Genomic DNA, 16018 nt, shown 5'->3' on the forward strand with positions numbered 1-16018 from the left:
TCAGTGGTGTTAAACAGATTTTGACTAACTTACTGCCTAGCACTTCTGATAGGCTGTTGTTCACGCACTCAACAGATAGGATTGTGATTGGCTGCGGTACTCAATGCTTGTAAAAACACACTGTAAATAGAAACCTTTGAACAAGAACAAACACGAATGAGAGCGTATGAAAGCATCTATCAGCGGGTACTGAATATACCCGGTACTCCATACTTTTTTTTTTAGTTTCGACTTGTAATGGTATAACAGTACGTTTGACAACCTTAGTTCATATTTAAATTTAGCATGTTGCAGTTGGTTACAGAACAAACAAGACCCAATGACATGTATATGTCATATTTGCAAATACAGGAATATTGTATGGAAAAGTGCAGAGTGAACATTCTGCTAAACATCTCTTTTTGTATTCAACAGAAGCAGAAACAGCATACAGGTTTATATCAGCATGAGTAAATGATGAAATAATATTCAATTCTTGTGTGATCTATCCTTTTTAACACAAATAGCTGTTTTGAAATATCTGCCATTTGTCCTCCTCGTTGTAATAATAACACTACATATTTATTAGATGCAGACTGTACCGTTTGGCGGGTTGCAAATCTGGAAACAGTTCCCTAAAGAGAGCTGTGAATGCTCTTTAGCTTTTGCACGTTATGCAGTGTAATATTCCAGCTATTTTGGCAATTTTATCTAGACCTAAAGAATGAAATACACCTTTCGGCACCGCATCCGATTAATCATGAAAACGGAAAATACTCCATAAAGCCACTAGCAGCACAGAGCATTATATTCTGCAGTCTTCCACTCACTAAGCAAGTGGAGCACAAGTGCCACCTAATTTGTAAAGCAGATCCATCTGACATCCCTCTAGGCTGCTATTTGGGATTATGATGGTTTTAATGTGCTTACCAGTGTGACTGATTGCAATCAACCGGACAGAACTGCAAGATTCCCATCAGACAGAATGATATACTTTAGGCTGATGTTGTGATTGCCATTTTGAAGTGGGTACACCCTCGACCAATCAGGGCACAGAAGCTCCTTTGATCCATTATTAAGTCACGACTACAAGCACACGAGATGTCAAAGACAGCTGCCTTGAATGTTAACATGACAAACACGGGCGCTGGAGAGCGTGAAAGCAAGATTTTCGTTTTTATGAAACTGTTTCTCACACTGACTGCCTTACTTTGATTATCCGCATGAGAAAAACATATTTAGTAAATAATTAATTATGATGTGGGTTCTTATCCTTTAGATCTGTGCATAAAAACGCTTGGCCATCTGTCATGAAGTGAACGGTACTGCAGTTAATTTCGGCTCTGTGCTCTCTACACTGCAGGGACCAGAGATCTTGCTTTGCCGGATAGCCTTATAAAAAGAGCAGATTTCATTTTCTTTAATGCTCAAGTTTCTCATTCTCTGTTCTTTCGTCTATTGTGTTCATTACCTTGAGATGCACACATTATTGCCATGCACATGCAGTTTTGTTGCTCCGTTTTACATTAATTCAACTGAATACAGGCCAAGGTCTTTTTCACTTTTAATAATGTAACAAAAATGCTGATGTTACTTTGCAGCATCCTGTATATGTCCTTCTGTAATTTGTTTAAAGGGGGGTCAATGATGTGTCTATGGTAAAGGAAAAATCTTTGAAAAATGTAGTTGGTTTTATGTGGTTTTGAAAAACGTATATGTTTTTTTAAACAAAAGCAGCATTTTAAAGTCTCTAAAAATGTTGTGTTAAGTAGAACAAAATATTTGTTTTGCTTACAACTTAATCATTATTTTCTTATAAAATAATGTTTTTTGGGAGTTGCACCACATGACATGCTCATTCATGCTAATTTAAGTAATTTTATGTGTAAATTACATTTTTATTGTATTTTTAAATACACACAAAAAAACTTCAAATCATCATATTGTAATGTTTGATAATTATATCAAATTATATAATTGAATAAAAATGAGATTTTCTGTGCTTTTAAATGAGAAATATTCTTAGTCAAGAGAGTCCATACAGCATTCAGACTCATGATGTGTTTTTTTAGCTTCAGGATCTAAAAAACAGCATCTGCTAAATACTATAAATGCTAGACTTTCTAAATCACCTTTAATTTCAGTATACCGTGTAGTACTGTTTTAAAGCGTATCAATGTAATACATTGTGTATGAACTGTTTACATTCAATGTTTGCTCTGCAGCCCACAGTTTCCGTATTTTTGCTGTGGAGAACATGAAGATGAGCAAAGTGTTTGTTTTGGGATTAGAGATGCATAGGCAAATTAAAGAGGTATAGCCTGCTTGTGTGGAATTACTCAACAGCGGGATACAAAACAAAGACGATGCTTTAAGAGCCTGCAGTCGTAGAGGCTGGCAGAGAAAGGTCTTTTTGTGCGGTAATCACTATGTGGCTGTAGGCTTTAATGTCTTGTTCAATGCCCCAGAGCGTGTGCTTTGTCACAGAGATCCAGAATTGACCCCCAGAGCGTATTTATTTACTTGAAATTCAAACTGTTGTTGTTTTTGTCTTTGGTTATGTTGGATGAGATGGAGGTGGAAAATGTATTTAGTCAGTCATTCAGTAAAAACAGGTCAGTTACACACTACTTTTTTCATATTGAGCCATTTAAAGGGACACTATGTAACTTTTTTTTTGTTCAAAATTAACAAAATTTAAATAATGAGTCAATACATCATCAATCCTTCTTCTAAAACGTGTTTTAGTCTTATGTGTTTTTGTCTTACCACTTGCCTGTGCGTGTCTTGTCATATCCGTAAATAGAGAAAAGTTGCTCTGGCTACTTTGATGCGTGTATTATGTGGGAGTGGCATAGGTTAGTTGTCACAATGAGTGAGAAAGTTTGACATGGAGCAACTAAATCTCAAACCTCCGGGAATAACCCTTTTTAAAAAAGTGCAGAACAGAGGAGAGTCTGCAGGCAAAAAGAACGCGACAAAGCTCGTAATTAGGGTTGGGAATCGTAAGAAATTTTCTGGTTCCGGTTCCGTTTATGGTTCTGCCTAACGATTCTAGTTCCAATTCCGGTTCCATTAAAATTATTAAACAACCAATTAAAAATAGTAGTAAGGAGAAAAAATGCACATTACTCAACTCAAACAGTACTTTTTGTGTTTATTATACTTGTAAAATGAGTTTAACAGACTGCTCAACAAATTCAGTAACACTTTACAATAAGGTTCATTAGTTAACATTAACTATTTGTCGCCACCTAGTGGCGTAACAATGCAATCGATACAGTCGTTATTTGAAGCACCCAGTTACTTTCAAAAGGTGATTTATTCTATTTTGTTCTGTAACACAGACATCAGCGTTTATATAGCGTTTATAAACTTTTGTATACTTCTGTATACATACAAATTGGAATATTTGTAACAGAAATAATAATACTGTGCGTTTGAAAAGATTGTTTGTGAAGCTGTTTATATCTAAACACGACAACTCTCTCTACATCACCGCCAGCGCAAACGTAGATTGGAATGTCGCAATTTTATTTTTGTCAAAGGTTTAATATACACTGGCAAATCATTGTCATTTAGGAATTAGATCATGTGGGTGATGAAATAGAGAACACGATATTTTAAAGATTAATTGTGCAGCTTTGTGCACCTCTCTCTCTCTGCATTGATATCTGACATATATGAGTAGCACGAGGGCTTTTCAGTGCATTCATTGCTATAATATTCATGAGGTGAGATGTCTCCATTAAAGGATACGCACCTCGCATTTCGAAAACTATCACACCAGAACCATTTTCGCGACCGAAACTTCGAAATTTTGCAGTTCCGGTACTTTTCAAAAAACACGGTTCTCGGTTCCCACCCCTACTTGTAATAAAACCAGAATTAACATTGGCTTGGCTTTATGACGCATGCATGTTGTGTTGACGTGAGAGCAGACATTGTTGCATGAACATGCGTTGGATTTTGTAAATAAAGTAGTAAATAGTTTTTTTGCACAAAGAAAGCACTTGCGTCGCTTGATAAAATTGAGGTTAAACCACTAGAGTCACATGGATTACTTTAATGATGTCTTTACCACCTTTCTGCGGCTTGAAAGTGGTAGTTGCGTAGGTTGTCAATGGATGGACAGAAAGCTCTCAGATTTCATTAAAAAAAATACTTCATTTATGTTCCGAAGATGAATGAAAGTCTTACGGGTTTGGGACAACATGAAGGTGAGTAATTAATGACAGAACTGTAATATTTGGGCAAATTAACCCTTTAACTTGTATTGAACTTGATACCAAAGTATCTATTTCACACCTCACCAAAGAAAGACAGACAGATCATGCTGTACAGACACTACAGTAAAATTACACCATAAACTATAGATGCTTTGGGAGAAGGGAGAATTGTGTCAATGGCATGAAATTAGGCCAGTAGTGTTGGTCATAGAGAAGTCACATATTGCAACATGCAAATTCAAGATGTTTTTTGAGGAAAAATAACCGACCTTCTTTCAGCAGATGGTGGGAGATTGCAGCACCGTTTGGGTGGGACAGGGTCCCAGATGATTCTGCATGACGAAGACACATATTTGACGTGACATCATTGCTTTTAAATTCTGGGCCTGATTTTATGCATCAAGGGCCAATCATTCAAGCAATGCTTGACAAACAAAAACAGTGAACTATTGCATATATCGTCTATCAAAAATCACTTAGAAGATCGCTAAGAACTTTAATACTTTTGTTTTGTTCAAATCCCTAAACCAGAAGTATAAGCAATAGGAATCAACACTAATAATATCATTTACTTTCTGAAAATGGGTTGGTTGCCATAGTTCCTGTCCTTTTTTTTTCTTTTCAGTATCTCTATTTTAACCACTTAAAGTTCCAGGCCAAATTTCTCATTGTCGTAATTTTAGGAATGGAAACCTTGAAGTGACGCACAAAGACTCAATTTCTATATTTAGATGAACCAACCTGAGCTCATCAAGATCTTTTGTAGAGTCAGTGGAAAGGAAAAGGCTCATTCGTTTTCAAAAAGGCTAATTCCGACCAAAGTCTTTGATGGGGTACAGACATCATAGACATTTTCTCATTACTTTTCAGGATGACATAAATTAAATCTTTATCTTCCTGTTGTGTCTGTAGTCAGATGCTGGTTGTGTTCTGGTCTGGAGTACTAAAACTGAAGGTTGCTTACTTGCCTTAGTCAAAAAAGAGCCCACCTCTGATTCTATATGATATTTTGATCCCTAAATATGATTTGCGTCCCTCATTCAATTCAATGTTTTTTTACCACTTCTTTAAACTTTAGATTACCTTTGCCGCCATGTAACACTCGTTTAAAGGTGCAGTAAGTGATTTCTCAGAAACGCTGTTGAAAATTTAAATCAACACCTAAACAAACAATTCTGTGAATATTTGCTAGCTGTCTGTTTTGTGTGTGTGCATAGTCCTGGCTGTGTAAATAGGAGAAAAAACAAAGGGGATCGGACCGATCCACAGAGAGCCAAAACACTCTTGTAGCCAATCAGCAGTAGGGGGCGTATCCACTCATGATGGGGGAGGAGAGAGCGTGAGCAAGAGGGAGATTTGAAGAAAGACTGTATAAACAGACATAGTTGAGATATTGCCAAAGAGAAAAGATCAGAGGAATGCATTTGGAAGAAGAAGGGTTACGATCATACAAACGTTAGGATACACATTAATATTGGAAAAGCTTTCCAGTGATGGAGAGATGTTAGAGAGAGGGAAGGCCTTAAAATGAATGCCAAGGTTGCTTTGTTCCTGCTCGATATGTAAGTAACATTGGTTTTTGCTATGTTTCACAGAATCAAGATATGCTGTTGTTGTTGAAACACAGCTGATTCATCCATACTTGAGCAGACTGTCTGATGCGCCAGCTGTTGTTGCCTGTGTTGAATTACGTGTTTGTTATTTTGGGGGGCGGAGCAATGAAGGGAGGAGTGTGTTTGTTTGGGTGTCGATTTCAAATATTAACAGTGTTTCTAAGAAATTGCTTACTGCACCTTTAATAACAGTTCAATGTAATCTTTTTGCAAATCTCCAAATTAATATTTTTGTATTGTACATTATAATGTTTTGATACCTAAATTCACTTGTAGCATTTAAAGTAAGTGATTTTAGTTTTTAGTGTTAGATTTTTTATTTTTATTTTTTTTCGTGGCCGCATTACCACCTCGGGTGTGCATTATTATCTAAGAATTTAACGGCCCGGAGTCAATTATTCCGCTTATACTATGGTTACCACACCTCAAGACACTGTTTCGATTGTGTATTTCAAGACATTTGTCAGGTTTTTGCCCTTAAAACACTCTTGTATGTGAGACTAATTTCTTACGCATCTCATCCCAAGCCTCCGTTGCTAATTCCAAAACGTCATTTCAAAACTAGTAACGGAGGCTTGAGCCTTCATAGCAGAATAATACCGTTGATACAGTTATTAACGCAGAGAGAGCGAGAGCATATGTGAATTAGCCTACCTGAGTGTCTGTGCCTCTCTCACGGCAGCACTGTCTCTACTAATAGCTAAATTAATCTATAAGTTTATCTACCTCAAGAATCGCACAGTTATTACCTCGCTGGTGAGTCATTTTACTGATTAATTCGTCAGAGCAGCGCTGACAAAACGTTTCTGTGGGAGTGTGTGTCCGTACTAACGTTATACAGTGCGTGTGTACGTTTGAAAGAGAGAGCGCGCGCGCAAGAGAGGATGCGCAGTTAGGACACAATAAAACGTATTTTGTGGAAAAACCATGACACTAATTTGTCATTTTCATCCTATAGTTTACTATATATATTTTCTTGGTCGGTGTCGTTGTGGATTTTGTTTCTTTTGCTGTTATAGGCTGTAAGGACCTTTTGAAATAACTGAAATCATTTGGCGAAGTGAAATGGAACTGTAATGCGGTCAAGACCTGCTAGAACTACTTTAGTATAAAATGTTGTGATGCCTAAATTTACTTGTAGCATTTAAAATGGTTGATTTTAATTTTTAGTGTTCGATTTTTTTTTTGTATCGGTTAAATAGGTCATAACATGAAAATAGTTATCATATTTTAGTTGTTGGTTCCAGCACTTTATACACTTCAAATTGTTGTACATTGCTATGTGTCATCACATAAACATAATTTTGCTGCCTTTGGGTTGTTACAGTTAGAGGTGTGAGTGATTTTTGTAATGTGAATCATCGTCACAGGACAAACAAAGTGAGTCAGACCGAGATCTCAGAACCATAATTAGCAGTTTTCTCCTTTCTTCATTGAACAAAGGGAAGAGATTGATAGCTCTGGCTATGCGTTTTGGATTCCTAGTTGTTAATGTGGATTGTTTGAGTCAAAAAGACAAAAGGATGTCATGCCTTATGAGTTCAAATGCAGCTGTCTGGGTCATTTTTCCATCCTTTTGTTGATTGTAGGATTTGAAGCTACATTGTGCCCAGGGTCGGCACCAGAGTGCACAAAATAAGGTGGCATGTACTATTTTTTTTTTTTTTTTTTAGTTATTAACTGCGTTAATAACCAATTAAAATAACTAATTTTATTTGGCCTTTTTGTTTGTTTTTTATTGATATATTGATATAGATAGCAAAAAGAGCCAGATTCAAACCCATGTCACCCACAAAAGCACCAATGGCTTAATGTGCCAGGCTACTCGGCCACAGCTCCAATGGTCCAGCTTTCTAAAATGAAATAAACAGAGGTAAGAAGCACAGTGATTGGATATCTCTGCCTCTGAAGAAAGAAACAAAGAGTTGAGAGAGGAATATTGTGTGTTGTTTGTATCTGCTCAAAGAAGATGTAGAATCTGACCTCTCGTAGGAGTCGGTGGTAGCGAATAGGAGATATTGATTCTTGGCTGGCATCACACGTGGTTTTCCTCTCTATGTCCAGAGCTTTATCACGGCTCTCTGCTTCAGTCTATTTGAGCCGAAGGCCTCTAGCACCAAACAACTTTCCACGGGAGGAAAACTTTCAGGCGATCGATACGGTGCTCAGCTGTCCTCAGCGAGGGCAGTGGTGTCAGCTGTGATTATGTTGTCAAAAAGAAACTGCTGAAACTCATTGGAATGTTTTATTAACCTCCTCTCCAGTGAGAACAAATCAATATGGTGACATATTCCCACCTTATCAGAGAGTATTAACCATATCGTTTGGAAGATATTGTGGGTCAGACCCATGGAAGCCTGTTTCTGCCACAGAGTTAAAAAATAAAGGTAGTTGTGACTTAATTTCTTGTAATTGTGACTTTATATCTCACAATGTGACTATATCTAGTAATTATGACTTAGTTTCTTGTAATTGTAACTTTGTTTCTTGTGATTCTGAATTTAAATCTCAATATGTGACCTGATATCTCATAATTGTGACTTAGTTTATCATAACTGCGACTTTATACCTTGTGATTATGACTGTTTCTCGTAATTGTGACATTATACCTTGTAATTATGATTTAGTTTCTTGTAATTGTAACTATATCTCAAAATGTAACTATATCTTGCAACAACATCTTACAATTGAGACTTTGTTTCTCATAATTTGACTTTAAATCTCAATATGTGACTTTATATCACATAATTGTAACTTATTTTATCGTGATTGTGACTATATCTCACAATGTGACTTTATATCTTGTAATTATGACTTAGTTTCTTGTAACTGTAACTCAAAATGTAATCTCGCAACACGGCTATATCTCACAATTGATAAATAATTGTGACTTTAAATCTCAATATGTGACTTTATATCGCATAATTGTGACTTAGTTTATCGTGATTGTGACTTTATATCTCACAATGTAACTTTTTATTTTGTAATTATTACTTCGTTTTTTGTAATTGTAACTTTATCTCAAAATGTGACTGTCTCGCAACACAACATTATATCACAATTGAGACTTTGTTTTCACAATTTGACTTTAAATCTCAATATGTGACTTTATATCGTGTAATTGCGACTTAGTTTCCGTGATTGTGACTGTATTTCACAATGTGACGTTATATCTTGTAATTATGACTGAGTTTCTTATAATTGTAACTATATCTCAAAATGTAACTATATCTCACAACATTTTACAATTGAGACTTTGTTTCTCATAATTTGACTTTAAATCTCAATATGTGACTTTATATCATGTAATTCTGACTTAGTTTATTGTGATTGTGACTATATCTCACAATGTGAATTTATATTTTGTAATTATGACTTTCGTTTTTACGTTTCTTGTACGTTTCTTGTAATTGTAAATATATCTCAAAATGTGACTATCTTGCAACACAACATCTCACAATTGAGACTGTTTCTCATAATTGTGACTTTAAATCTCAATATGTGACTTTATATTGCATAATTGTGACTTGTTTATCGTGATTGTGACTTTATATCTCTAAATGTGACTATCTCGCAACACGACTATATTATACTATACTATACAATTGAGACTTTGTTTCTCATAATTGTGACTTTAAATTTCATTTCAAAATGTGACTGTTTTGCTATTGAGTCTTTATATCACAATGTGTTTTTAATTTTCATAATTATGAATTTCCTGTAATTGTGACTTTATAAAATGTGACTTATCTTATGATTATGACTTAGTTTCTAGAAATTGTGACATTAACCCCCGGTTTCACAGACAAGGCTTAAGATAGTCCCAGACTAAAATGCATATTTGAGCTGTTTTAACTGAAAGCAACTTGTACTGACATATCTTAAAATATGTCAGTGCCATTGTTTTGTCTCAAGATGCACACCAGTAATGTTTTTTCTAGGGTACGTTTATAAAAGCTACTTAAATACCCTAATTGAACTAAGGCCTAATCCTGGCTTAGTCTAAGCCCTGTCTGTGAAACCGGGCCAATATCTCAAATGTGACTATATTTAACAACTTTATATCTCAGAATGTGACTTTATATCTCACAGTGTGACCAAATCTTGTAATTTTGACTTTATATCAATATTTATATCTCACAATTGAGTACTTCCTGTTGTAATTGTGACTTTGTGTCTCAAAATGTGACTCAGAATTATTTTTATTATTATTATTATTTATTTTTTTATTTTTACTCTGAGACAGAAACGGGCCTCCATACAGACCTCTTTAGGTTATGTAGACTAAACCCGATCATGCATGATCACCATGTCCCGTCTCATATCTGTGCCTGTTTGTTTATGTATGTGTGTCTTTGAATTTATTGACTGGTTAATCAACAAGCATCTGTCATCACTTGTGGAGAAGTGGCTGAGAGATGACACAAAGCGGCGTCCTCTGGGATTGAGAGAAAGTGAGAGCGTGAGAAAGAGAGAGTGTTTTTAACAGCTGTCCGACTCGCTCTCACCCTCACGTCATGCCTTTGCCCACTGTGTCATCCGTCGTGCTGACAAATGAAGTGACCGTGTTCTCTCATGAGTCAAAGGTTTGTCTTCCTCCACAAAATCTCCGCTGTGACCTCAGACTCTATCCTTGTAATATTGACTGAGTCATGAAGATGTATTCTCAGCAGATATGGCTCTTTTTTCACAGGCCGAGCAACAAGATAAGTGATCTGAGATCAGTTGAAATGCCTCCTGTGCATTCCTCAACCCAATTTCAGCACTTAATAATTTTCTCCGCAGCCGTTGCGTGCAGATTTTTCACATACCATCTTGGATGCTGCTGTTTTTTCGTTCACCCACACAAATTTCATTTTTAAAGGGTTATATCAAGGTCACCTCTGCGTCACCATAACTATGGGTTATTGTTACTCCTATCTGCTGTATAATTTTCATCCTCACATTCCAAACAATCAGAATTTCAAGCTACTCGATGACCAGAATACATTTTAAACACTCTGAAATGCAAGCCTGTAAACACTCATATCAAATCTTTCCATGCAAAATGTTGATCTCAGTTTACTGTCAATGTTCTCAGTGTGTAAGACAGTAGTGAGCTTGTCAACCTATCACTGTTGCCATTTCAGATGTGCCATTTTTCAAGAATATTCTTTTAATGTAATTTCACGTACTCATACCTAAAAACTAAATAGTCTGCAAATGTTATGTCTTTTTAACATAGGAAATTTAACCTTTTTAATTAACCTTTAGTTACGTTACATTAATAAATAATGCTTTTTTGAGAGAGTAATAAGTACAGTAATCTAATTATTCTGTTGAAGATGTAATTAGTACCTAGTAATTGATTATGTTTTTTAAATTAAGTTTTAATTTACGTTTTTTAACTTAACCAACACTGTTTACTTCTTGCCATTGCTAGTCGTCTATAGCTAGTAAGTATATATTGCTGGTGCTTAAAAAGAGAGCAAAAAAAACGTATATGCCTGTATGTAAAAGATAAGTCAGTTTTCATGAAATAACACTTCAGAGACAGTAAAATAATATTATTAAAGAATTTAAATAATTTTAATATTTACTAGAAGTTTTTTGTCAATTTATTGTACATTAGCAAATACAGTCCAAAAAGTCTGAGTCCAATAAAATTCCTCTGCTTCTTTATGCTTCTAATGATAATTTTTGTTATTTTAAACATTTAACAGTCAATTTTAAACTAAATAAAACAAAGAAAAATTTTAATGTTCTCCCATATTTTTGTACCTACTAAACATGGCTTAAAATCACCAAAAATGTATTTTAGATTTTATGGGGTCTTTAAAATGTCTTAAGATTTAGCGTGACACCAGAACATGCCTATACATGGGTCAGTGATGTGACGGGTCATTTTTTTTTTGTCCAAAGGCCTTAATAATAATAAAAAAGAAAGATATGACATCCAAAGTATGTAAGGTAGTACAACTAGATCTCTTTTATTGAACCCAAAAGGTTTTAATTATATTTTGCTACATATAAAGGTATTTTAAATATTTTGAAGTGTCAAAAGGTCATTCGGTTTAACCGTCCAAAGGCCAATACAGCCATTTCATTTGTGATTAAAATATCTTAAAATGAAATAAATGTATATATTTTTTATTCTGGCATGATTTTATAACATCATATATCAACATAGTGCAAAATGGTATTAAAATTATGTGTAGAAGTCGTTGCTTTGTTATAAAAAAGAATGTCCGGAAGAATTAATTTTATTGATGTCATTTGGAGTAGCCAATATAAAGAGACCATTTTTTGGATCAAGTCATGTGGTCAATATCATGTGACAGGATGTGACATCATTCAGACACCTGCAAAGGACCACATGGTCACGAAGCAAAGTAACTAATTTTCTTTTAACTATTTGAAAAATTCATGTTTTCACTTGCTCATACGCATGTCCCGAAACATCAGGTCATTCGGTACAACCGCTATAAAACACAAAGTTTTAAAAACTTGTACTAAATATAAAATGTTTGATTGTCCTTTTGCTAGCTAGCTAGATATCAGTCTGTTAGCATTATTTGAAAATATTGTCATTCGTTATAACCAAAAGTGTCATTCGGTAAAACCGAAATTTTGGCTAAACCGAATGACTTTTTGGTGACAAATTTTGTCTATCAAGAATGGCAAAAGCAGTGTTAATTGATTATATAAACCACATAATCTCATTGTTAACACTTAATAAAACTTCAAAATTAATTATATCTCCATTATGTTTTTTTTTTTAACTTTTAAAACCCTTATTCGTCAATGACCCATATACAGTAAAGCATGTATAAAAACATATGATGTTTAATATAATGATTCATGTTTTGTTAAGCAATATAACTTTGCTTATAACAAAAGTTATATTTCTTTAAATATATTACTTTAATATAATTAAATATATTACTTTAATATAATTTCTTAATGTTACTTTGTAGGCAAAGGGTATAACTTACTAATTTTAGGGTAATGCTATTGAGACCCCGACAAAACACTTAAAGTCATTTTTAAATAGCCTATTCATTTCCAGCTAGACTTGGCCGGTCATTGTGCTCTTAGAGTGCGCGCTGCTACTTGCCGTCTTCACTCTTGACACTGATGTGTTCACAAGGTCAACAAGTTCACACGATGCCAACTAGCAGGAAGCATCTGGTGTGAACAAGCTGGCCTTTTTGGTGGTGTGTCCAAAAGCATCTGTATCACGCACACTCTCCCTCATCCATTGCAGTACCGTTGTTTGCAGTCAGGGGGCGATATCAGACCTCACTATCTGCCCAGCAAATGAGAATACAGGCTTCATTGTGATAGGCTCTCTGCTTGCAGAACCTTTTTTCCCTCTCTCTGTTGTCTCCTGACTGTCGACGACTCCGTCTCTTCTTTTCCGCCTCCTCCTGCATTCCCTCTCTCCTCTGGATTAAATTAGCTGCAGAACGGGAGACTCCATCACTGCTGCATCCATTGATATATAAAGGACTAGTTAAAAAATGGGACTGAACGCATAAAGGGGAATAGCAAAAAGGATTTTGGAAGGGGTGAGTAGATCCAAGCTAGTGACAGAGGAGCACATCATCTGGACCGCTGGAATTACGATTGGGATACAGTTGTTTTATGGGAAAGAGGGGGAGGAGAAGGCCATTATTAAAATAATGGATGATGACAAGTGAGATGTTTATTTAGGATTGCTGAATGGAGAAGTCTTGTGAGATGTTTCCTTTTGTTATTTCCCTGGAATGGTGTGACGGTATTCCGGTATGTCCTTTCCGCCGCAACAGCTGTGCAAGCTTGATTGTTGCATTTTTTTTTACTTGAGCATCGTTTTCCACTCACAATGTCATGCAGAGATTTGTTAAAAGAAAAATTTGACAATAATGATTCTTTTAGCTTTATGGGAATTATGGTGATATTAGAAAGGAAGACTGGTTTAGACATCTTCCATGAATGGATTTTGGAGTACCAGGTTTTTGCCTTTGTTAACCGGTGACAATGAGATGTAATGTATTCTGAACCTGTGAGATGGTGTGCAGGTTCATGCCAGATGCTTTTATTCTCAAAGGATCTTCTCACACACAAATGTGTGCTGGATTTTTGAATTTCCAAGCATGCATCCCAATGTATCCATGCTCAGCTGTGCCGAATGGTCAAGGTTATGATTGGAGCAGGAAAAAAAGGTAGAGCTGCTTGGCTCTCTTGAGGCACAGTAGCCTGAGATGATTTGTCATTTTTCTGTCCTTTGTTCACCTTAGAGAAATGGTACAAAGCACAAGTTCTCAAGCTACATTTTATTTTCAGCATTTGCCTTAGTGTCCCTCTGTGCCTCTTGCTCAAGATGTTGTTAGGGTACCTTTGGATGACTAGCTATGTGATAAACACAAGTCAGACAACACAGACTGTTGGATGCATCAGTAAAGTGATTCTTTAGGGAATCATTTTGTGATAAAATACATTTATGCATATTAAATCATCATATCACTGAACCATTGAAGCCAATTCAGCTGCATGAATGTGACAACTTCAGGCTCAACAAATGGGACGTGCTAATGCTAAGTGACATGTGCTCTATATGGGATTTCATGAAGTGTCTGAAGGGACCTAAGAGTGAACCTTGTGGAACTCCGCTCTTTCAAACATACCAGTTCACATTCAAACAAACAACTTTGATAAAACAAAACAAAAAATATTATATTATATTAGGTCAAACCGAGATATATATATCTCGGTTTGACCTAATGCCACTTTTGGTTATACCGAATGACAATATTTTCAAACAATGCTAACAGGCTGATATAGCTAGTTAGCTTGTTAGCTAGCTGGCAAAAGGACAATCAAACATTTTATATTTAGTACAAGTTTTTAAAATATTACAACATTTTCCATGTTTTATAGCGGTTGTACCGAATGACCTGATGTTTTGGGACATGCGTATGAGCAAGTGAAAACATGAATTTTTCAAATAGTTAAGAGAGAGTTACTTACTTTGCTTCACGACCATGTGGTCCTGTGCAGGTGTTTGAATGATGTCACATCTTGTCACATGATATTGACCGCATGACTTGATCCAAAATGGTCCCTTTATATTGGTTACTCCGAATAACATTAATGAAATTCATTTTTCCCGACATTCTTTATCATAACAATGCAACGACTTCTAATAATTTTAATACCATTTTGCAATATGTTGATATATGATGTATAATGTATAAATATATACATTTATTTCATTTTAAGATAATTTAATCTCAAATGAAATGGCTGTATTGGCCTTTGGACGGTTAAACCGAAGGACCTTTTGACACTTCAAAATCTTTAAAATACCTTTATATGTAGCAAAATATAATTAAAACCTTTTGGGTTCAATAAAAGAGATCTAGTTGTGATCTAGTAACGCGTCACGTCATTGATCTATATATATATTATTATTTATTGTTTGCTACCTAACCCTACCTTACCAACAGGCCTGTACATCCTCTCAGGCAAACGCCACGAAATTAGGGGGGAACTACAACACACTAACTTTTTTAGGGGTATCTCAGGTTCTGCATTTATCAGTTAACTTACTTTGTGTTTTTTATTTACCTTTTACAGGAGGTGTTGTAGATAAAGATCTCCGCCATTATCTCAACCTACGGTTCCAGAAAGGTTCAGTGGACCACGAGCTTCAGCAAATCATACGTGACAACCTCTACCTCCGGACTGTGCCGTGTGAGTGACCTCTACATGTACATTTTGAGAGTCCTTTTTTACTCTTGGGAAATAGTATTGATCTTTTTCATATCCATAAATATGGTGGTCCTGATGATCCTGATGAGGAACCTATTCCAGAGTGTCTGAACCAGATGTGATGCAATAACAGTAAGTTATATGTGACAACCCATAAAAGCGGTCTTTGCCATCTGACTGCAACAGTCAGCAAGCTGCAGGGCATTTTGATGATCTTTTGGTTTCTGTAGTGTTGCACAGTAGCTCCGCCCACTGTGAAATCTAACTTGTCCAAAATTCTGCACTTCATGACTATGCATTAAACAGCTTCTATGCAGTTTTGTATTTAGTGTGGACAGAAAAATTGCTTGTCACATTGTGCCTAGTTAGGACAGGTCTTTTTGGTAGTATTTGTATTAATGGAGCTTTTGTTTGTCACATTAGAAAGGGAGTGGGGACGTGCTGGTTGACTGAACTGTTTGC

The 16018-nt window shown here is 35.6% G+C and overlaps 1 protein-coding gene across 7 annotated transcripts in view; it reads left to right on the forward strand.

The window, feature by feature from the left end:
- The window catches only part of magi2b (membrane associated guanylate kinase, WW and PDZ domain containing 2b), a 105367-nt gene that overhangs the window by 8409 nt on the left and 80940 nt on the right, over window positions 1-16018 (forward strand). For 5 of the 7 annotated variants that reach the window (XM_051884420.1, XM_051884421.1, XM_051884419.1 and 2 more), the window contains exon 2: window positions 15422-15538. In XM_051884420.1, the coding sequence (XP_051740380.1) occupies window positions 15422-15538 (117 nt within the window). The other 2 variants (XM_051884422.1, XM_051884423.1) reach the window with 2 other exon arrangements.

This window comes from Ctenopharyngodon idella, chromosome 24 (genome assembly GCF_019924925.1).
Source record: "Ctenopharyngodon idella isolate HZGC_01 chromosome 24, HZGC01, whole genome shotgun sequence".
Classification (NCBI taxonomy): Eukaryota; Metazoa; Chordata; class Actinopteri; order Cypriniformes; family Xenocyprididae; genus Ctenopharyngodon; species Ctenopharyngodon idella.